This window comes from Oncorhynchus keta, chromosome 2, assembly GCF_023373465.1.
Source record: "Oncorhynchus keta strain PuntledgeMale-10-30-2019 chromosome 2, Oket_V2, whole genome shotgun sequence".
Taxonomy (NCBI): domain Eukaryota; kingdom Metazoa; phylum Chordata; class Actinopteri; order Salmoniformes; family Salmonidae; genus Oncorhynchus; species Oncorhynchus keta.
In genome coordinates, this window is record NC_068422.1 from 33,133,392 (window position 1) to 33,155,596 (window position 22,205).

Consider the following 22,205-nt stretch of genomic DNA (forward strand, 5'->3'; position numbering starts at 1 on the left):
CTCTCGACCTTCGTCTCTCCTGAGCCCGTACAGGAGTTGTAGTGATGAGACAAAACAGTAACTACTAACAATTGGATACTACGAAATTCGGGTAAAGAACATTTTTAAATCAAATTTTACTTCATAAGATCGAGCCGGTCGGTCACATATTGATCGACCAATTCATGTTAAGTTTTTCCTCTCCTAATGTCTATGTCAATTCTTCATATTCCCAAATGAAAACGCCTCGGATAAAACCTTACCCTAAATGGTCACCAGATACTGCCTCAATCCTTGCAGCAAGAGGGTGTAACGGTTTTCCTGTGGTGAAGGAGAAGCGGACCAAAATGCAGCGTGGTGGTTATTCATGTTCTTTAATAAAGGAACTAGACATGAAATAACTAACATAACAATAAATGTGCGAAAACCTAAACAGTCCTATCTGGTGCAAACACAGAGACAGGAACAATCACCCACAAAACCCAACATCAAACAGGCTACCTAAATATGGTTCCCAATCAGAGACAATGACTAACACCTGCCTGTGATTGAGAACCATATCAGGCCAAACATAGAACTAGACAAACTAGACATGTAACATAGAATGCCCACTCAGCTCACACCCTGACCAACCGAAACATAGAAACATACAAAGCAAACTATGGTCAGGGTGTGACAGAGGGGATGAAATATTAGCATTTTCCATAGATTACTTTTCAGAAAGCCTTCCAGAAATTCCACAAAGTTGTCAACAGTGATGCTCAAATCACAAAGAAAGATGAACTCAACTTCTGTTTAAATATTCAAGAAAGTAGTTGTTGATCTAAGTAAAACCAATCTTCTAGTTTAGATTTTTACGTTTAACATGAAGGAAAGCTTACTCATTACATGGGGAAAGGCACAATACCGTCTAATATTTTGTCGTTGTTGAAGGAGAAACAGAAAGACGGACAGAATTAGTATTACAGGTCATACAGTCTCATTCAAAGTGAGAATGAAGTGGGTCTTGATCTCGATCTGTTCTTTATTCCAAGCTGTGACGTATCCAAACTGAAACCTAGCCACAACTCTCTCGTCTTTAGTAGGCATGAGCAGATCAGCTCCAAACATTCATAGTGCTACAAATAGAAATCGCATCAGCCTGACCTCTCTACTTTAGCTGCTAATCAAATATATGCTTGTCTAAAGTTATATACAATAGCATAATGTTGTGAATGTTTTAGCAAACACAATTAGAACATTATAGCTACATCTATACTTACCCTCATCATCGGTACTGGTGCTCTAACTCCTTGGTCATATCGCCAACATTCTCATCAGAGATTCTCATCACAAAAACATACATTGGCAAGTGTCCAGGCAATGTTGTTCTGCACGACATGGCTGTTGACTCATTTTGCATTTAGCAACAGTGAGGTCCTTAGCCTGACTTGTCCTTACACTCTGACAAGTATGTGCCATAAACATGATGAGACCAGTTACATAAAGTATTACGATATCACAACATAACAATCTTTCACTCAAGTCAACCTAAACAACATGATTGTAATTAAGTAATGCACAACAGCAATTCACATGCAACAGAGAGGGCTATAGGGAACAGATTGTTAGAATTAAGCTGGGTTTTGCATGAGTCGGAGGCTGTTGACTGGATTGGGTCATCCTCATCGTGGTAGACCAGGGATGGGCAACTCCAGTCCTCAGGGGCCTGATTGGAGTCCCACTTTTTCCACAGCCCTATAGCTAACACACCTGATGAAACAAGTGTGTGACAATCAGGCCCAAAGGACTGGAGTTGCCCATCCCTGTGATAGACTGTCACCATGGTCACCTGAAAAACACAAAAAGTGTTTTCAAACTGTAGCAACTCTCTAACTTCTTAAAAAACAATTAATGCTTTCATATCTAAGTGTTTGTGGTCGGCAAAGAAAGCAGAGCGGCAGCCTATTAGATAGCAGGTGGCTCCTAATGGAACTCTGGTAGTGTGTAGAGGAGCCGGTCACTCTGGGGAAAGGAATGTCTTTACCCTGCCTGGAGAGGGGGAGAGACGTTTGTGTGCGTGTGCGTGCGTGTGTGTGCGCGTGTGTGTGTGTGTGAATGTGGATGAACAAATGAGAGTATATCTATGACAAAACACAATCTCACACAGATGCAGGTTTGAGAAATGTGTTAATGCATCCATGTATTGATGTATGTCTGTGATTCCTCTTGTGACCAGGCATGTAGGTAGGTCCCTACCCGATTGGTTCGATGTTTGTCTCACCGTGTGTGTAAACTTGCCCTTTACAGTCAACATGGTGTGGGTGATGTGGATGCAAACCAACATGCTACTGGAAAAGGGGATATGTAGGTGAGCATTGCTCAATGTCTTTCTGACCTCGCTGGAACCTTGACTATCAGGCTTGTGAGTACATCTGTTGTTGAAGAACAGTAGATAAGTACAGCTACAGTGCTGTAGCAGGTGTCAAAGCTGCATATGCTGAAAAACCTTGTTAGTGCAGGTCAATTTAGCTTCCTGAATTTTTCAGAGAAAAGCTAATTATTTCAATTAAAATATGTTTTATTTGTATTGATTTGTCTCTGCAGTGGTGTTTAATAGCCTTTGTTAGACAACGTGATGGTATATCTGCATTTCTAAGGGGTGTAAAACGTAGCTCTACTTTCTCTTGGGGACCAAAACTGTAGGCGGGCTTTGCAACTAACCCTCCCATGCCCTGTTATCTTTGCCGGATTTTTATCTTTGCCCTGTGAAGCAGGAGGCATGATGATGGGGATAGCAGGACAGACAGGGTTTACAGCTTGACAATATGGGCCTAACTGTCAGAGCTTCTGGTCAATTCCCCAAACCACCATTTCCCTGTTAAACACTGATGAATGTTAAATTTTTTCATTCATGTCACAACCCTTTCCACTTCAATGTTTTTCTCTTGAGTTAGATTTACCCCTCTTCCTTTTATCTTGTCCTCCTCTTAACATCTCAGCCTCATCCTTCCCTCCTCCTCTCTCTCTGTTCCAGATACATAACTGGGAGGCACCATGTGAGTGAGTGACAGGTCCTTGTGACTCTGCTCTGTCGGTGTTGCTAATGCTAAGATGCAGCCTGTTCTGTAACTGCCTCTGCTAATACTGCAGAGATTTGCCTAGGATCAGGCTCTCTCTCAATCTCTCTGCACTCTTCCACTCCCTATTTTGTGCATGCATTCTTCATTGCGCTCTCTCACTCTCTCTATTTAATCTCTCTCTCTCTCTCTCTCTCTCTCTCTCTCTCTCTCTCTCTCTCTCTCTCTCTCTCTGTGTGTGTGTGTTAGGAGAGAGAGAAAATCTCCAATGCTGGTGGAGCTAGCAGGTGCAACCTCGTCTCTCTCTAACACTCCTCCTCCCTCTCTGTCTCTCTCTCCCTCTTCCAGTGTGCACTGTGCGTCTATGCTTTTTTCTTCTCTCGTTTGCATTCGCTCTCTCTCAGCATCGGCAGCAGCAGCACAGGATAGCAGCTGTCTACCTGACTAGAATACCAAAGCCACTGATCTGCTAGATCAGCATCATCGTCTAAAACCACAGGAGTGTCAGGCTGTAAAGCTGCAGCGTCCGCGGTGGAGATCTCTAATCATCCGGTAGCAGTCCCTGATGGGACAGAAACCAGCCAAAACTGCAACAAATCACAACATTGACTAGAGGGCTGCAATTCCTCATAGAGGGACCTGAGGTAGAGGAGCCGGGAGAAGAGCTGTACAGGGTGATTTTCAACTGCTCCCTCTATCTTTCTATATATCCTTTACTGTCTTTTTCTTAGAGGATCCTTATCCTTTCTCTCTCTTCTTCTTTCTCTCAGTACGGGAATGGCAGGTTTCTAGGTCTCTGCTGCATTAACAGGCAGCGCACAGAGACAGCAGGGCGCTGAGCGGACAGCTTGGGGAACCTGAGGAACGGGATAAAGCATTGCAAACGACAGATTTATCCACCCTTCTCTTCTACCTCCACCACCCACCCCTCCTTTTCTCTAAGCTCCAGGGTTATTTTTTCTTCTTGTTGCCATCAATTGATTTTGTATTTTTCCCCACTGGAGAATAGCAAGCAACTGAGTGCTGGGAGTGGGCTTGGATTTTCTCCAAAACATAAAAGGAGAATCCCTTGTGAGGGGGGATGTTGTAGACAGCGGGGGTCTGGAGAGGGAGCAACGACACACCCAGGGCTGATCTCTCTTCTCTCTGATGGGAGGGACAGGTTTCTGGGGCTGGCTAGCTGACTCAGCTAAGGCGAGAGAAACCCAGGATCCTATCTGCCTTGCCTGCTGAGAGGCGGGAATCAGAACCACCCCTGCAAGTTTTTCTCAACAGCATCCATAACAAAAACGCCCCATCTTGGAATATTGACGGTGGAAAAGAGAAAGGGTGTGAAATAGAGAGGTCTGGGTTTGATCAGTGTGCAGGTGCTGCGACAAGGTGTCTTCACAGACGGATTTACAGCTGTTTGTCCCTCACTGTCTCCTTTCTATTCTCCTCTTCATCAGTTATTTTTGGATTGTCCTTGGAGTTGGACGTCTGGGTTGCTTTTGGACAGGACTCAAACTGGACAAAAGATCATTCCGCATCTACATCAGATTGTTTCACCTCTGTTGTGCGTCTCTGAGTTTGTCTGAGTGTTTGTCTGTAAGTTTCTGTGTATGTATGTGTTTGTGACCATCTCATTGTGTGTGTTTCCTTCTCGATGTCCGGCATTGCCGGCTGCCATTCTGGCTCGTGCTTCCCATGCCTGTCATGCACCTGGCCCCAAGATTAACCCTTGCTAAGCCGTGCGCAGGATGAGCGAGAGCTCCAGAGCAGTCACATCCGGGGCGGTGATCCTGGAGGAGTGTCCAGAGGGGAGTAGGGAGCGAGAGCAGGCCCAAGGCCAAGAGCCAGGGCCCCTGCGCTGTGGAGGCTGCACCGTGTGGCCCCGCCAGCAGACATGGCTATGTGTGGTCCCTCTGCTCATAGGCTTCATTGGCTTGGGACTAAGCCTGATGCTGCTCAAATGGATTGTGGTGGGCTCTGTTAGGGACTACGTGCCTACAGATCTGGTGGACGCTAAGGGTATAGGACAGGACCCCATGTTTCCCCCCCATCTCTCCAAGCCCAGCACCTTCCCCAAGAACTCAGACACTACCACTACTACCATGGCAAACCCTACCTCAACCACTGTCACAGTGGTGAGGGGCAGAACTCAAACTGTTGTCGCACACCACCCCAGTGGCACCACTACTACCGCCAAGGTGGGTAGTGCATCAGGCAGCCAAGTTACACCTCGCAGCACCACACAACGCCAAGGCAACTCTGGGGGCGGAGGACCACAAGGCCCTGTTATTACCACAACCACCGCTGCGCCAGTTGCCATTTTTACCACCTCCAGCACCTCTCCTTTTAACCCCACCGTGCTGCATGACTCCACAGAAATGTGGACGCACAAGCACTCCATGGAGAGGCCTGCCACCACCCCCACACGGACCCATGTGAACCGAAAAACATGTAAGTCACAGCTATCTCTAATTCCTGCTGGGTCTTGGAAAAATCAAGAGACGGATCACTATTTATTTTAATGTGTGATCACTCACAGACATGGGCTGTTTTTATGTTTCAAATGTAGTTTAAAGGTAAAATATGCCTTCGTTGGGTGATTAACATCGGTTTATCTGTATATTTTTTAATCAAGACACAAAAACCCTGTGTAATAGAAGCTTAATCCTGAGAATAATTGTTGTATAGTGTGGTAATGTGTTCTATAGACGTTTTTACGACGTGAAATTCACAAAAGAAAAATTATTTTTGGATAAAAGAGGAATATACTGCTGTTGTGGTTGTGGCTGGTAACTCCCACTGTGGAAGGGTAGAAGCTGCAGGAATTAATGATCCAGTGTAATGGATTGATCTATTGAGGGGCATCTGCATCGTTTGGTTTTCAGGGAAGTTTAATTTAAGCATTCTCACCAGATTCCATATTCTCTTTTAAAAGCTAAAGGGGGAAATGCAGTTTTTCCTCAAGATATTTTTTTTGCTGGGGTGGCAAAGGTCATAAAGGAAGGGGGGGTTACGGAGGCATGCCCCCCCCCCCCTCCAGTTACTTTTTAAAATGCATAAACATAAAAAATATTTGACCATAGCCCAGGGGTAGGCAAAACTGGTCCATGTTTTTGATTTAACCGACTTGGAAAACCAGGTGTGTTGAATTTAGGCATTGAACTGATCAATTAGCTCAGTTGGTTGCCTAGTTGGAACAAAATCCTGCTGTACCTGCGGCACTCCAGGAACAGGGCAGATGTGCTATTAGCAATAAGCACGTTTTTCTTTCATGGAGCTCAGAGAAAATGCTGCCATTTTTAAGCACATTTTCTGCAATTCTACACATGTTGCCATTAAGTTAACCTAACGTAGCAGGCATAAAAGAGTGGTCCATTTTCTTTTCTACAAACTTTGTCTGATTTTTGTCGTTTACACTGAAAGCGTTTTCCTTCCCGAAAAGACCCCTGCGTGTGGCGGCAACAATTTAGCAGCAGCGGTGCGCCACTGCTATATGAATACAGGAGAAACAAAAAACCATCCCATGTGTCATGATGAATGCACTAGAATGGCGTAATATTCTGCAACTTTGCCCCTAAGCAGGAAGTATGTTTTCATGTGTCTGATCACTGCATTTATTGGTAATGGCTTCCAGTAGAGCAAATCCAAATGAGATTTGAAGGGAATACAAAAGGGAGAAGTATTTTTAGTTGTGTAGGCAAGCTGAATTTAAAGGGATTGCTAAATTTGAAGACTATAAATTCACATTTTGTTGAATTAGTAAGGCTGGATTGGATTGACTTATCTTTGCCAAGCTTTCAATGAGCAAGGCCTCCAGTATGCATGTTTAGTATAACACAGTTGATTAGCCTATTTACTGTACGAAGACTGGATCAATCGGTAAACAACAATGATATGCTCTCCAGGTTCTATCCACCCTGCTGTCCTTGACTCCGGTCGTTGGATCACCATAGCCTATTGATTTGTGCAAGAGGGATTTTCTTGCAGTGATCAATCAACTTTGTACCTATGACTGCAGGCCTTATGTTAATGCTGGAGCATCTCAAAGTGTCTGCGCTTCTGCAAGAGTAAATCATTTTGCAAAAAGTGTTACATTTCATTCTCTGATGTGCACTCTTCCTTCTGCTATACTAACATATACACTCCTAGTAATTACCCAGACAGCATAGCTACAGCTGTAGATATAGCGGTACGATGAGAATTCGACAGTAGATGTCATCCAGTATATATTAGTGTTGACCGATGTTATAGAGACACAGTTGTTATGGAATTTATTACATTGATTTCATTGTGCTCAAAGGCAATCATAAGCATTAGTCCAACGATAGATATAATTTCCCCATCACATTGTCTATTTTGATCCTTGAACTACACAAAGCTGAGCCTGCGTCAAGTTATCAATAAATACACGCTCAATTCCATTCCCTGTCTACTGCTGGTGTTGTATTATTAAACATTCATTTATTAATTAACCATTTTAAGAATGCCATTTCTCGAGCTCCCGAAAACCGTTATGCCCCAGTGATGGATATCCCAAGGAAAATGTAACTTCTCCAGTATGCTGCAGCAGCCAACTGTAATCTCACTTGCCCTTCGCCCTATATTCAATCTTCCATCCTCCCACACACTGTTCGCAATTTCAAAAGTGCATCTTTTCCTTAATATTTAGATATGCTTTTTGTATATACTGAATTACCCTAATTAATGTAGTGCATATCTTATCACACATTCATTCATTTAAACGGAAGGCGCTTACACTGATAACTTCCACTCCACGAAATACATTTATCATTTTAGATAATACATTCTGAACGCGAATGTACTTAAAACTATGAATACTATCAACAACAAAAAGTCAGTTTAGTTCCTACACAAGTCTTTATCTGGTTATTTTTCGGTACTAGAAGGATGTTCTACCCCCTGAAAGACAACACATGTTTCTAATGACTCGACTAGAAGGTGTATAAGTGTATATTTGCTAAGGATTACTTGTCCACTTGTCGGCCGGATGACCTCTTCCATGGAGAGAGTATGTTCAGGTGGCCTTTCAGCAGTAATGCAGTTTGAAAGGGATGTTACTTTGTCCTAGGCATTGGATATTGGATCAGGGTGTCAAGCAGCTATGCTTTGGCATCACTCGCCGGCACTCTGCATTACACCCAAGCCAACTTTAATTCAGATGAATTTCTTATCACTCTGGAGGAGCAGCTCAAAAGAATTGCACACCTATCAGTCACACCCATGATGCGGTTACAAGCATCACTGTAGTTGGGATTGTATTGATATACAGTGGTTTGTACTGTATAAGACTGCGTTCATTGAAACGTTGTCACTTATTAGATTCTATAATATACAATAGGTCTACCCATCAAACGTGTGTTGTTTTTCAAGTAAAACACACCATATTATCCTATGTTTCACAGACGTAATTTACTGCTTCTTTATTCTATTGATTTGACAGTCCAAAGTGGAATCAGAGCCCTTTATGATCTGATGGGTGCTATAAACTAGATTTATTACGATTTCTTCAATCCTCTCATGCCTCTAGTCTAAGAGGAAGGGGAGCCCATTCCCATTTTTGGTGGGCATATTCCTCCTCATGAGGCCTCAGGCAATTCAATATACTGATCCACAGATCCAGCTACAGTACAGGAAGAGTAAACATTAACCTTATCATCAACTGACATTAACTTATGTGTTGTCCATCTGATTTTAGGTCAGATTTAATAAGAGTGTATAACAGTATACAGTTGAAATCGGAAGTTTACATACACTTAGGTTGGAGTCATTAAAACTAGTTTTTCAACAACTCCACAAATGTCTTGTTAACAAACTATAGTTTTGGCAAGTCAGGTAGGACATCTACTTTGTGCATGATACAAGTAAGTTTTCCAACAACTGTTTACAGAGAGATTATTTCACTTATAATTCACTGCATCACAATTCCAGTGGGTCAGAAGTTTACATACACTAAGTTGACTGTGCCTTTAAACAGCTTGGTAAATTCCAGAAAATGATGTTATGGCTTTAGAAGCTTCCGATAGGATAATTGACATAACTTGTGTCAATTGGAGGTGTACCTGTGGATGTATTTCAAGGCCTATCTTCAAACTCAGTGCCTCTTTGCTTGACATCATGGGAAAGTTTTTAAAAAATCAGCCAAGACAGAAAAAAAATTGGAGATCTCCACAAGTCTGGTTCATCATTGGGAGCAATTTCCAAATGCCTGAAGTTACCACATTCATCTGTACAAACAATAGTACGCAAATATAAACACCATGCGACCACGCAGCCGTCAGACTGCTCAGGAAGGAGACACGTTCTGTCTCCTAGAGATGAACGTACTTTGGTGCGAAAAGTGCTAATCAATCCCAGAAAAACAGCAAAAGACCTTGTGAAGATGCTGAAGGAAACAGGTACAAAAGTATCTATATCCACAGTAAATCGAGTCCTATAACGACATAACCTGAAAGGCCGCTCAGCAAGGAAGAAGCCACTGCTCCAAAACCGCCACACAAAAAGCTGACTACTGTCTGCAACTGCATATGGGGACAAAGATCATACTTTTTGGAAAAATGTCCTCTGGTCTGATGAAAAAAAAAATAGAACTGTTTGGCCATAATGACCATCCTTATGATGGAGGAAAAAGGGGGAGGCTTGCCATCCAAAGAACACCATCCCAACGTGATGCACCGGGGTGACAGCATCATGTTGTGGTGGTGCTTTGCTACAGCAGGGATTGGTGTACGTCATAAAATAGATGGCATCATGAGGTAGGAAAATTATGTGGATATATTGAAGCAACATCTCAAGACATCAGTCAGGAAGTTAAAGCTTGGTCGCAAATGGTTCTTCCAAATGGTCAATGACCCCGACCAAACTTCCAAATTTGTAGCAAAATGGCTTAAGGACAACAAAGTTAAGGTATTGAAGTGGCCATCACAAAGCCCCGACCTCCATCCTATAGAAAATGTGTGGTCAGAACTGAAAAAGCATGTTTGAGCAAGGAGGCCTACAAACCTGACTCGGTGACACCAGCTCTGTCAGGAGGAATGGGCCAAAATTCACCCAAAAGCTTGTGGAATGCTACCCAAAATGTTTACCCAAGTTAAACAATTTAAATGCAATGCTATTAAATACTAATTGAGTGTATGTAAACATCTGACCCACTGGAATGTGATGAAAGAAATTAAATCTGAAATAAATCATCTCTACTATTATTCTGACATTACACATTCATAAAATTAAGTGGTGATTTTACTATGATTAAATGTCAGGAATTGTGAAAAACTGAGTATAAATGTATATGTCTAAGGTGTATGTAAACTTCCGACATCAACTGTACCTTGTGTATGCGTGCCGGCTTGAATGTGTGCCGACAAGGTGGGGATGGGGTGATCTAGTTGTGACTCAGTTGTGACCCCTAGACTAGTGAAATCTGAAATTAATGGCTCATCCATGAAATCAGATTTCTCCACACCTCAAAGAGGATTTATGGGCATCTCCTGGACATGTCCCTTTTTGGAGTTTGGTGGTCAAAGCATCATATTGTTCAGTATGTTCCTAGAATCATAACCTGAACTATTTTAGTTCTTGGTATTTAATATCAATGCAATAGCTTGCATTGCAATGTCAAGATGGAGATGTTGAAAGAAGTATTGCATGGTTAAAGCCATTGCCAAAGTCAGAATGCTGAGATTCTTCCCAGACTGCTTTCCAATATATGACATGCTGTGAATTTTAACATGCTAAGAGATTTGGGAATTAGATCAAAGTACATGCTGAATCAAAGCTGGCTGATCAGACATGGCTCCAGTCTCATCTATCATTGAGCTCGTTCATCAGTTAGTTAGACAAACAAGATGTGATTCTTAACTGGTCTCCCTTTTTGCACTCTCCCACACACTTACACTGACACCCCAACACACACACACAGACACATACACAGACACACACACACGCACGCACGCACGCACGCACGCACGCACGCACACACACACACACACACACACACACACACACACACACACACACACACACACACACACACACACACACACACGCTGCTGCTACTGTCCATTATCTATCCTGTTGCCTTGTCACTTTATCCCTACCAAAATGTAAATTGCTACAGTACCTCAATTAACTTGCACCCCTGTGCATCGATGCAGTACTGGTACATCCTGTAAATAGCCATGTTATTTTTACTTGTTATTGTTATTCGTTATTCACTTTGTATTTTTTCCACATGTCACTCTTTCAATTTTTTATCTTTATCTTAAACTCTGCAATGTTGGAAAATAACCCGTAAGTAAAGCATTTCACTGTTAGTCTACAGCTGTTGAAGCATGTGACAAATACAATTTGATCTTCATCATTATTGATAGTTGGTTATAGGCCTAGCTCAAGGAGTGCTTCCATTAAAATATTGTATTAAGGTTTGCTCAATCACCAAGGCTTGAAAATGGTTCCCCTGTGACAGTAACACTGGCCAAATCAAATGATTTATTATGAATAGTCAAGCAGGGGTTCTCATTAAGCTGATTTGAATTTGCATTTCAATCTATTTGAATACTTCTGACCCTGCATCTCTAACAGCATGCAGAAATACACTCTCCTGCAGTGCCATTAGATTGAATTCTTCTCTGAAGCTGTCTCAATAAAGCTTCAGGTCACATTGATTTATCCTGCTGAAATGTCCTAAGGAGGGAAGATACTTTAAATATGAATATGCAGAAAAGGAAACATGTTTAATAAGTAGAGGAAAATTTGAATAATTGACGATGCCCTATGACAACAAAAAAAAATAAAGACTGAAAAATGGCTCATGGTTTATAAATCGGATAGAAGAGATATGGATATAAGCAAGACAATATGACACAGTGTAACATCTCAATTGTCTGAGAGCTGACAAGGTGTTTTCTAAAGGTGTTTCACCAGGAGATGATCCATTGCTTCTCTAAAGCAGGGCAACCCAGGGTAGCCTTAACTGAACATAGCAACTACCTTCCTCTGCCCAGTAACATGTCTAGCAATCCCATTGCTCCCAAAGATGATGGAGTACAAAGCGGCTGAATGCTAGAGATGCATCCTTTTTATCAGAGGGGCTTTTGATAATGAATTCCGTTGTAAGCAGGCCTGATTAGATGAGCTTCCCCGCATGTCTATGGCTGCGAGATGTGAGATCAGTTAATATGTTTTGGATTGCAGACCCCAGCTCCACTTGTCCTCCAGAGATGGATTGCCACTTTACTCCGAACAGGGACAACAAAGAAGTGTTAGTCCTTACTGATGACAGTATGCAGAAATGATGCAATGCCCCAGCCTAGTGATTGTATTATAGGCTAACATTAGTAATTGCCACTTTTCGAGGTTGCAGAAAGAAACAATTTGTCTATCATTCCTGGAATGTTCATTTCTGGAGCAACCATATTGTAGCCTACCTTGTATTTTTCTTGGACATCAGAAGCACTGTTTGAACTCCACTTCAAATGCTGATCGCCATTAAAACATGTCCCATTGCCTACACAGAAGTAAGGGTGATAATTATGAGGTATTGCCCTATAATCTACCATGGCATTATGAATAATAAAATGCTGCTGTTTCTGGTGCAGTACTTATTGTGATTTGTTTGAGTATCCCATCTTCCCAGTTTAAATACGATAGATACAGTATACTATCTCTATCAGGCTCTTAAAGAGATTGTATAGGTTTATCAGAATGTTTAGAATGGAGGCTTTCCTTAGGAGCTATGTCTTCAATATCAGCATATCAGTAAATGTCAAAGCTGTAAATGGTAAATGGTCAGTATAACATATCCATTGTGTTATTTTGCAGATATTTTGTATCTTATCTGACGTTTTCCTCATCCTGCAATTCAATCATTCTTATGAATGAACAAGACATCCAGGGAATTTAATGTACAGATGATCTACTAGGCCTATCAATATTCCTAGAAATGTAGCATATACATTACTTAAATTCTGTATGTTCAATATGCATTCATACAAATTGATTTAAAATATACCCCGCCTTCACTTTTACAATTCCTACACCTTTCTATATCCTCTTGTAAGTTGGCTGCAAACTGTTTAACATCAGTGAGCATGCAGATGTCAGTGTTTTGATTCTAGCCACGGTCAGTAGCTGGTGCTGTGGTTTGTAGCCTATTAATCTGTAACAGCTTTGCTGAACCAAGCAGGCAGCATTATAAATGCGGGCCTTAAACAACAAGCAGCCTGGCCTGTCTGTCATGGGACACTGCTCAGAACAGAGAAATAGCCTGCTGAGGAGGAAGACACCTCTTGGGGGGCGACCAGGCTTTACCCCCCAACAGGAATACACAAGTCTTGGTAGAGCTTATCAAGGCAAAACATGGCACAGTAGAATATTATGTCCATCCTGGCTGATAACCATGCGGCTAAATAAAGAATCGGGCTGCAGCCGTCATTATTTATCTTAAAACATTATTTCACTGATTCAAGTCAAAGGCAAGTTCATCTATGTCCCTCAAGGTCCATTTATGATTCAATTCTGTTTCATTTGATTCCACCACTGAGTAAAATATCACCTGACTGGAGTAATTGCTTCAGTGCTGAGCTTGCTCTACTTTGTTTTCAATTTCCCATAGTGTTGGTGTGCGTGTCTGGGAGTGTGCATGGAATGTTTTGGCATGGTGCACGAGAGAGTAAGTGTGCACATTTGAATGATCACTGATTACAGTGGCAAGAAAAGGTATGTGAACTCTTTGGAAATTCCTGGATTTCTGCATAAATGGGTCATAAAATTTGATCTGATCTTCATCTTGGTCACAACAATAGACAAACAGTCTGCTTAAACTAATAACACACAAACAATGATATGTTTTATGTCTTTACTGAACACACCATGTAAACATTCACAGTGCAGGGTGGAAAAAGTATGTGAACCCTTGGATTTAATAACTGGTTGACCCTCCTTTGGCAGCAATAACCTCATCCAAATGCTATCTGTAGTTCCGGATCAGACCTGCACAACGGTCAGGAGGAATTTTGGACAATTCCTCTTTACAAAACTGTTTCAGTTCAGCAATATTCTTCGGATGTTTGGTGTGAACTGCTATCTTGAGGTCATGCCACAGCATCTCAATCGGGTTGAGGTCAGGACTCTGACTGGGCCACTCCAGAAGGCATATTTTCTTCTGTTGTAGATTTACTTCTGTGTTTTGTGTTGTTGTCCTGTTGCATCACCCAACTTCTGTTGAGCTTGAATTGGTGGACAGATACCCTTACATTATCCTGCAAAATGTCTTGATAAACATGGGAATTCATTTTTATGTCAATGATAGCAATCAGTCCAGGCCCTGAGGCAGCAAAGCAGCCCCAAACCATGATGCCCCTCCACCATACTTTATAGTTGGGATGATGTTTTGATATTGGTGTGCTGTGCCTTTTTGTCACACAGTGTTGTGAGTCCCTTCCAAACAACTCAACTGTAGTTTCTTCTGTCCACAGAACCACATTGAGCATTCTGCACTGTGCTCATTTATAGACAATTTGTCTTTCCGTGGACTGATGAACATCATGGCTTTTAGAGATACTTTTGTAACCCTTTGCAGCTTTATGCAAGTCAACAATTCTTAATCTTACGTCTTCTGAGATCTCTTTTGTTCGGGGCATGGTTTATATCAGGCAATGCTTCTTGTGAATAGGAAACTCAAATTTTGTGAGTTTTTTTTATATAGCAAGTCAGCTCTAACCAACATCTCCAATCTCGTCTCATTGATTGGACTCCAGGTTAGCTGACTCCTGACTATTAGCTTTTAGCTTTTGGAGAAGTCTAGGGGTTCATTAGCCTAGGGGTTCACATACATTTTCCAACCTACAACGTGAATGTTTAAATCATGTATTCAATATAGACAAAAAAAATACAATAATTTATGTGTTATTAGTTAAAGCACACCATGTTTGTATATTGTTGTGACTTAGACGAAGATCAGATCAAATTTGGTGAGCAATTTATGCAGAAATCCAGGTAATTCCAAAGGGTTCACATACTTTTTCTTGCCACTGTAGCGGTGTATTTGTGCTGCCGTGGCAGTCTTCTGGAGGAGGGCTCTCTCACCCTTCTGTTTCCCCATTTCTGCTGTGTTGTCTCATATTTTAATTCTGTATTCCCATTCTCCCTGTTTCCCTGTCATAATCTTCCCTGGACACCACGTTTTTAATGTGCAATAACATACCTTGAGCTATTGAGAATCATCGTTAAATGTTTGCTGCCAATTATTTACACTAACTCATTTTAATCATGCAGATTAAATTGCTGTTTTCTTGAATATAAATATACTCCATTAATTGAATGTGTGTGTGTGTGTGTGTGTGTGTGTGTGTGTGTGTGTGTGTGTGTGTGTGTGTGTGTGTGTGTGTGTGTGTGTGTGTGTGTGTGTGTGTGTGTGTGTGTGTGTGTGTGTGTGTGTGTGTGTGTGTGTGAGTGAGCCGGTGCTTGTAGGTGCATACACACATTTGGGTGTGTTTTCATATACATTATGTGAGTCATCTGAGGAAGTGAAGGGCCATTTTGTGTCTTTGGCCTTTTGCCTCTCAGCAGTTTAGCAAAGCCCTGTGTTAATGCGTAGGCTCTGATTATGAGTGCAGAGCATTTTGCTGCTGTTATTTTTAGCATTTAAGATCCATTTGAGCTGTGCATGCGGTGGGGGCCTGGTTTTCTCGCACAGGGCTCCTTTCTTTTCTCTTTACCCCACTTCACCCTTTCTTATTGGCATAGAGAGCTGTCTCTGTCAGCCAAAACCCATTAAGACTGTCCTGATGAGCAAACTGGGTTGATAAGAGGGTATTATTTCTCAATGGTTATTACTGTAAGACATGTTGATATCAGTGTTTTGAGCTGATTCAAAAGTAGGTTAAATGGTTGGTATGTCACCGAGCAGTCTGGGCCCCGTAGACACACCCATCCTACTCTCTTGGTGTTGACAGTGAAATGGCTGTTGTTTAAACTTCACAGATGGGCAATGCACCCTTAATGGAACCCCCACAGTATCACAAAGAGAGACACACTCACCAAATGCTTAATACGTGCAGTGCTCTGCTACACAGTTGGACTGACTGAGGGCCCTGCCTTTGGGGCAGTCTGTTACACTGCTTTCCTCTCCTGTCATGACAAGGAACAACTCGCTCAGTGTGCTTGCCAGGGTACTCTTACCAAGTGCAACTTTAGGCTATCAACACTTCCCATCCTCGGTCAGCACTCTTTCAACCTCTCTCTCTGTTTCTTTTTTTCTCTGTCTACCTCTTCACCTTTCACTCCCATCTCTCTCTTTTTGTCGTTCTTCCCCCATACTCTCTCCCTTTCTGTTCCATCCATGCTTATATACGGTGTCAAATGTATTAGAGAGACACTGTGTAGTGGTGGAAAAGTACCCTATTGTCATACTTGAGTAAAAGTAAAGATACCTTAATAGAAAATGACTCAATTAAAAGTAAAAGTCACCTAGTAAAATACTACTTGAGTATAAGTACAAAAACATTTTGTTTTAAATACACTTAAGTGCCAAAAGTAAATTGAATTGCTAAAATATACTTAAGTAAAAATAATTTCACATTCCTTATAAGCAAACTATTTATTATTATTATTTTTAGGATAGCCAGGGGCACACTCCAACACTGAGACATAATTTACAAACGAAGCATGTGTTTAGTGAGTCTATCAGATCAGAGGCAGTAGGGATGACCAGGGATGTTCTCTTGAAGTGTGTGAATTGGACCATTTTCCTGCCAAGTTAAGCATTCAAAATGTAATGAGTACCCCCAAAAAACTACTTAAGTAGTACTTTAAAGTATTTTTACTTAAGTACTTTACACCACTGTTTGGTTGTGACAGGCCTCAGCCCTGTGGGTCTCTGCTCCATGGCAGAGCTTAGATGGGGGTTATGGGAGAGTGACTCCACACAGCCACTGAGAGGAGAGGCGGAGTCATCAATCTAGACTGTACACTATCCCTTCATCATCTTTGCCACAGCCGACTCAATACATTAACATTGTCCCTGCTTCGGGAGACCCACCAGAAGGTGTTAAGATTGAGGGTGATGAATAGTGGATGTTTGTTGTTGTAGGTTAGGATAGGAAGAAGCATGCTCAGCTGTTTGGTGGCTAGTGCAGTGAGAAACGTGGGACTGGCCACTGCGGAAGGAAGCCCCCTTTATAAGCCATAGGTGGCAGCTTCCGCTTCGATGTGTTTGGTTTACGCTGAGATGAACATGTCAGTGATGAAGCTGTCATAAGCCTGTCCGCCACCTCTCAAGAGTGACTGATGCCTCTGTTTCTCTAGCCTAGGAACGGGCATACAGGCAGAGCCGGTCCTGACCTCCCTAGAGCCCTAAGCAAAATTCTGCTAAGGGCCCCTCCTACCTGACCCATGAGCCATGTAAACCATTTGCCATTGCCACAGTCGCACCTGACACCTCAGTGCTCCCACTACAATCCTCCCTCCTTTAAAACAGTTTGCTCCATCTGTCGGTCTAAGAATAAGTAGACATATACAGAACAGAATGAGGTATAAACAAACCAAATTTATTGAATATAATATTTTCTATAGAATCTTAAGATAAGTGAATATTAACATTAACAAATAAGACATTGTAGAGAATAAATAAAATATAACACTGAGCTTTGGCGCTGCTGTGGCTCTGCTGCCTGGTAATTAGTCCAGTCCTCACAATATTATACAATTAGCTTTGTCTATACAATGTAAATATAAGCCTATAAGCAATGGCTGCAGCTATATGTCTTAAAATATTAAATATGTCTTAAAATAAACCTATACAGCTGTGTGACTAGCTTTGGCTATACAACGTAAACATAAGCCTATAGGCTGTGGCTGCAGCTATATGTCTCAAAATATTAAAATAAAACATATACAGCTGTGTGATTTACTTTAGTTCCCTCTACAGCCTGGGCATTTTAAGCATCAGTATGGGCACCAGTCTTTCTGGAATGTCTGGAAGAAATTGAGAAAGTATGTCACATAGTTAGTTAAGCAGTCATTTACACAAACACACTTCTGCCATGCAATCTTAAATGTTACTAAGTGTGTAAACATTTGAATGTTTAAAATCTTACCATCAAAATAGTCCTCTTTTGCACTTTCTTGAGGCAAAATCGTCAATGATGCCATCATAGGACACGTGTTTCCCCACGTCATGATTTATGCTCATGATGACCAGACCACTCAAACGTTCTTCTGACATAGAAGACCTCAGGTAGATTTTGATGAGCTTTCATTTTGAAAAGCCCCTCTCTGCTTATGCTACTGTTACTGGTAGAGTGACTGCAACTCTTAGGGCTATCCAAAGCTTGGGATAGTTCCTCAAGGTTTTTCTCAGCAGCTCAAAGGCAGTCATCTTATCTGATGGCAGATCAGGTCAATTCTGAATCTCGTGTGCCAGATACATTCCACTGACGTCACGGTCATCTCTGAAGGTTAGAGTGTTTTCAACTTCCATGCAATGAGCCTTTAAAGATACACTGGACATCTGAGAGGCAGTGCTGAACTTCAACAGCACTCTATATTTGGTTTTCACCTGGTTGAGTGTTTCAAATCTCTCATCCATGGATGTCACAGCAGAGTCGACCACAATGTTGAAGTAGTTGACTTCAAGGTTTTTCAGTCACTGGTTCATCAGGAGCCTCATAGCTGAAGTCCCTCTTGCTGTTCCTCAGCATCCACATTAATCTCTTCACAAATGCTTTTTGCTTTTGTCTGGGAGCCCTTTGCATTTGAGATTAAATTCACTGCAATATCCAACTGCATTGAGGCAGATTGGAGAAGCTTGTTCACCTTGTTTGTCATTTTCAGTATCTCACACCATACGACACAGCAAATTAAGAAGCGGTAGGACTCAACTTCCTCTGAAAGTGCTTGTAACTCCACTCTGGTCACAGGATCGTTGATCGTCCGTCTGGCTTCCAGTAATGCCTCCTGATCCTCAGAAGCCTGATGCCTGATTGAATGAACACTTTGGAGCCTACTCTCCCATCTTGTGTCACTCCCTGACTTTACAGTTATGTTCACGTGTTTCTTCAAAACATTCCATCTTTGTGTGCCAGCTGAAAAGAAGGTGAAGAGCTTTTGCAAATGCCCAAAAAAAACAACTGCATATTTTGAAGATTTGGCAGCATCTTCAATGACAAGGTTTAGAGGATGTGCTCCACATGGAACGAACACAGCTTTTGGACTTTTTTTGGAGCAGTCTGGCTTGTACTCCTTGGTGCTTGTCCTTCATGTTGGCACATTATCATAAGCTTGCCCTCTGCAATCTTCAAATGAAATCTTCAGCTCGTTCAGCTTATCTAAAATGACAGTGGACAGATTCAAGCCTGTGGTAACCTCAACATTCACAAAGCACTCCTTGATCTCTGGCTTTCCCTTTAAAGCCACACTTCTCGGAATAATGGACATTTGCTCCTGGTGAATAATGTCAGGTGTACAGTCCAAGATAATGGAGAATTACTTTGAGTCTCTTACTTGAGTCACTATTGCTTCCAGAATTGTGTCACTCACAATCTGTATCAGCTCATTCTGTGTGCACTTCCCAAAGTAATGAGCATGTGTCTCTCCATCTTTCATTTTGCATAGATGATTTTCCATTACGGGGTCAAATTTTGCCAGTGTCACGCCTTGGTCTTAGTATTTTATGTTTTCTTTATTTATTTGGTCAGGCCAGGGTGTGACATGGGTTTATTTTGTGGTGTGTTTTTGTATTGGGGTTTTAGCAGGTATTGGGATTGTGGTTGAGTAGGGTTGTCTAGGAAAGTCTATGGTTGCCTGAGGCGGTTCTTAATCAGAGGCAGGTGATTATCGTTGTCTCTGATTGGGAACCATATTTAGGCAGCCATATTCTTTGAGTGTTTCGTGGGTGATTGTTCCTGTCTCTGTGTTAGTGGTCACCAGATAGGCTGTATAGGTTTTCACGGTCCGTTTGTTGTTTTTGTATTGTTTGTGGTTTTTCGTCTATTAAAGATGTATCGAACTAACCACGCTGCATTTTGGTCTGACTCATTTGACGGAAGAAAACCGTAACAGCCAGTAATTCAACCTCTTTTAGTAAGTTTCCATTATCTGGTAAGAAGAGTTTGTCTGATGGTCCCCTGAATGCTAGGTTTCTTTCAGCCAGAGATGCGTATTAAACGTGTATTACACGCGCCATCTCTTTCTTTCAGCCTCCAAAATTGTCATTTGTATCTGGTCAAGAGTCTGTCCCCGACTTCGGTGCAGATCAATTTCTCTCCACTTAATCATATTGTTTGTGTGTTCAGGACTATCCTCATGGTGTTTCAGAATGGCGTTGATATTTGACCAGTCATTAAATCCTTCCTTTATTGTTTTGTAGTCTTTTGTAGAAAAGAGTTTACAGCCAAAACAATACACTGTGTTGTTTTTGATTGAGTATGAAAGCCAGGTCCTGGTAATCGTTTCCCTATTTGACAGCTGTCTCTGTAATAATCCTGAATGGAAACCTCTTCTAGACTTGTCTTTAGGGTAAGAAATCCAGTCCTGGTTTGAATGGACCTCTGCGCACTAACTCAGTCCTCATGAAGTCTGTTAAGACTAGGGGCTAATCTGCTGGGTCATTTGGTGGAGCAGCAACTGTTCTATTAGGTTCTGAGTTGCTAGATTATTTTTGTCTTGTTTTAAAATTATGTGCGCCTATGAGGAATGCCATCTCGGCCATATATTGTCTGGACAGGTCCCCATAGAGGTTGCTGCTAGAAAGTGCGAGTTTCATTTCATGCATGCGCATATGGACGCATGTTCACGCGCAACGCGGTTATATTTCCCGAGATGCAGTTTATAAACACCGTTGCCCGTTGACGTTTGATAAACGTAATAAATAGTTGCATTTCACTCTCACTTTTGTCAGGCACAAAGTCACAGAACACAGCCATGGAAGTGGCTGGCAAGCAAGCAAGACATAGACAGACCAAGAGATGCACTGCCCAGGTAGGTTAGAGAGAGATGCACTACAAGCGAGCACATCATCCGTTACTGTTATTTGCTGACATCAAACTTGGAGAAGAGAGAACGCAAGTTAACCTGATTGCTGTTCCCGCAACTCACTCTCATGGTGTTTTTTCCTTTCTTTTCGTGACCAGAAGGATAGTTCCACTTCATCCTCTCATCAAAGTTGTAAACATTGACACCCGCTTTGACACGGGGAGGCGGGGCCCTTGCGTAATTTGACGAGCCCTAAGCAACTTGCGTAGTGAAGGTATAGGGTCGCCCAACTCTGCATACAGGCACAATTAGTAGAGGACACTGAGAATAGGAGTCAAGGCCCCAGTTTAATCTGAAGTACCTCGATCTTTTACCAAAAGCATATGTTGGGATGTCTCAATTTAAAGCTATACAGTACCTCACCTATGACTGTGCTTGGCTGTTGTTTAATGTTTCCCACTGTATTATTTTTTCATGCATAATCACAAGTAAGATACTGCTGACCCTGTTCTAGAGTCAGGTCAAGGTAGCTGTGGGCTAATTGTGTGATCTCAGCTGTTGAAGCAGGTGTGAAGACAGCTCTGCCCAAGGTGAAGTAAATCTCTAGCTTTAGGTTAATGAGAACCTGCCATACCTAGCCTGTAATATCAGCATTTCTCCCATCATATCTACTGTAGGAGAAAGCTCACGGATACCTGAGAGACCGATTCTTGACTCACTGCCTGTAGCACCCCAGTCTGAATTATATATAACATGTTATGGGCACAGCTTAGACAAATACCTTTTTTCACATTTGATAACGCTTTGTTAATTATATTATGCCCGTGAAGTGTGGTATTGTACAGGTGAACTGCATGTCTTAGAATATAATACATGAGATATATCTTATAATGTAGATGGTATACAACAATAGCAGGCAAGTGATTGAGCAATAGCAATCATGTCACAGCAGATGTGAATTACAACCCTGCCACTCTCTGCTATTATGTGCTATTAGGAAATCATGCCCTTGTAAGATGAAATGTACTTCTGTGACGTGCATCAGAGCGCACACAAAGGTTACATACTACACACTGCTGTTCTCTTCAAAACAGTAGCTGTGCAGATAAAGTACTTCTGAGAGATGGACAGCATCTTAGGTCTATTTATTTTTTGTGCTATGTGTGTGTGCGTGTCTGCTTGTGTGTT

The 22,205-nt window shown here is 41.9% G+C and overlaps 1 protein-coding gene across 2 annotated transcripts in view; it reads left to right on the forward strand.

Moving 5' to 3' along the window:
- Window positions 1-3,442: 3,442 nt before the first annotated feature.
- LOC118399516 (pro-neuregulin-3, membrane-bound isoform-like) overlaps window positions 3,443-22,205 on the forward strand; it is a 510,869-nt gene continuing 492,106 nt past the window's right edge. For both annotated transcript variants that reach the window (XM_035795660.2, XM_052475466.1), the window contains exon 1: window positions 3,443-5,480. In XM_035795660.2, coding sequence (XP_035651553.1) covers window positions 4,778-5,480 — 703 coding nt within the window. In that variant the 5' untranslated portion in view covers window positions 3,443-4,777. The remainder of the gene's footprint in view (window positions 5,481-22,205) is intronic.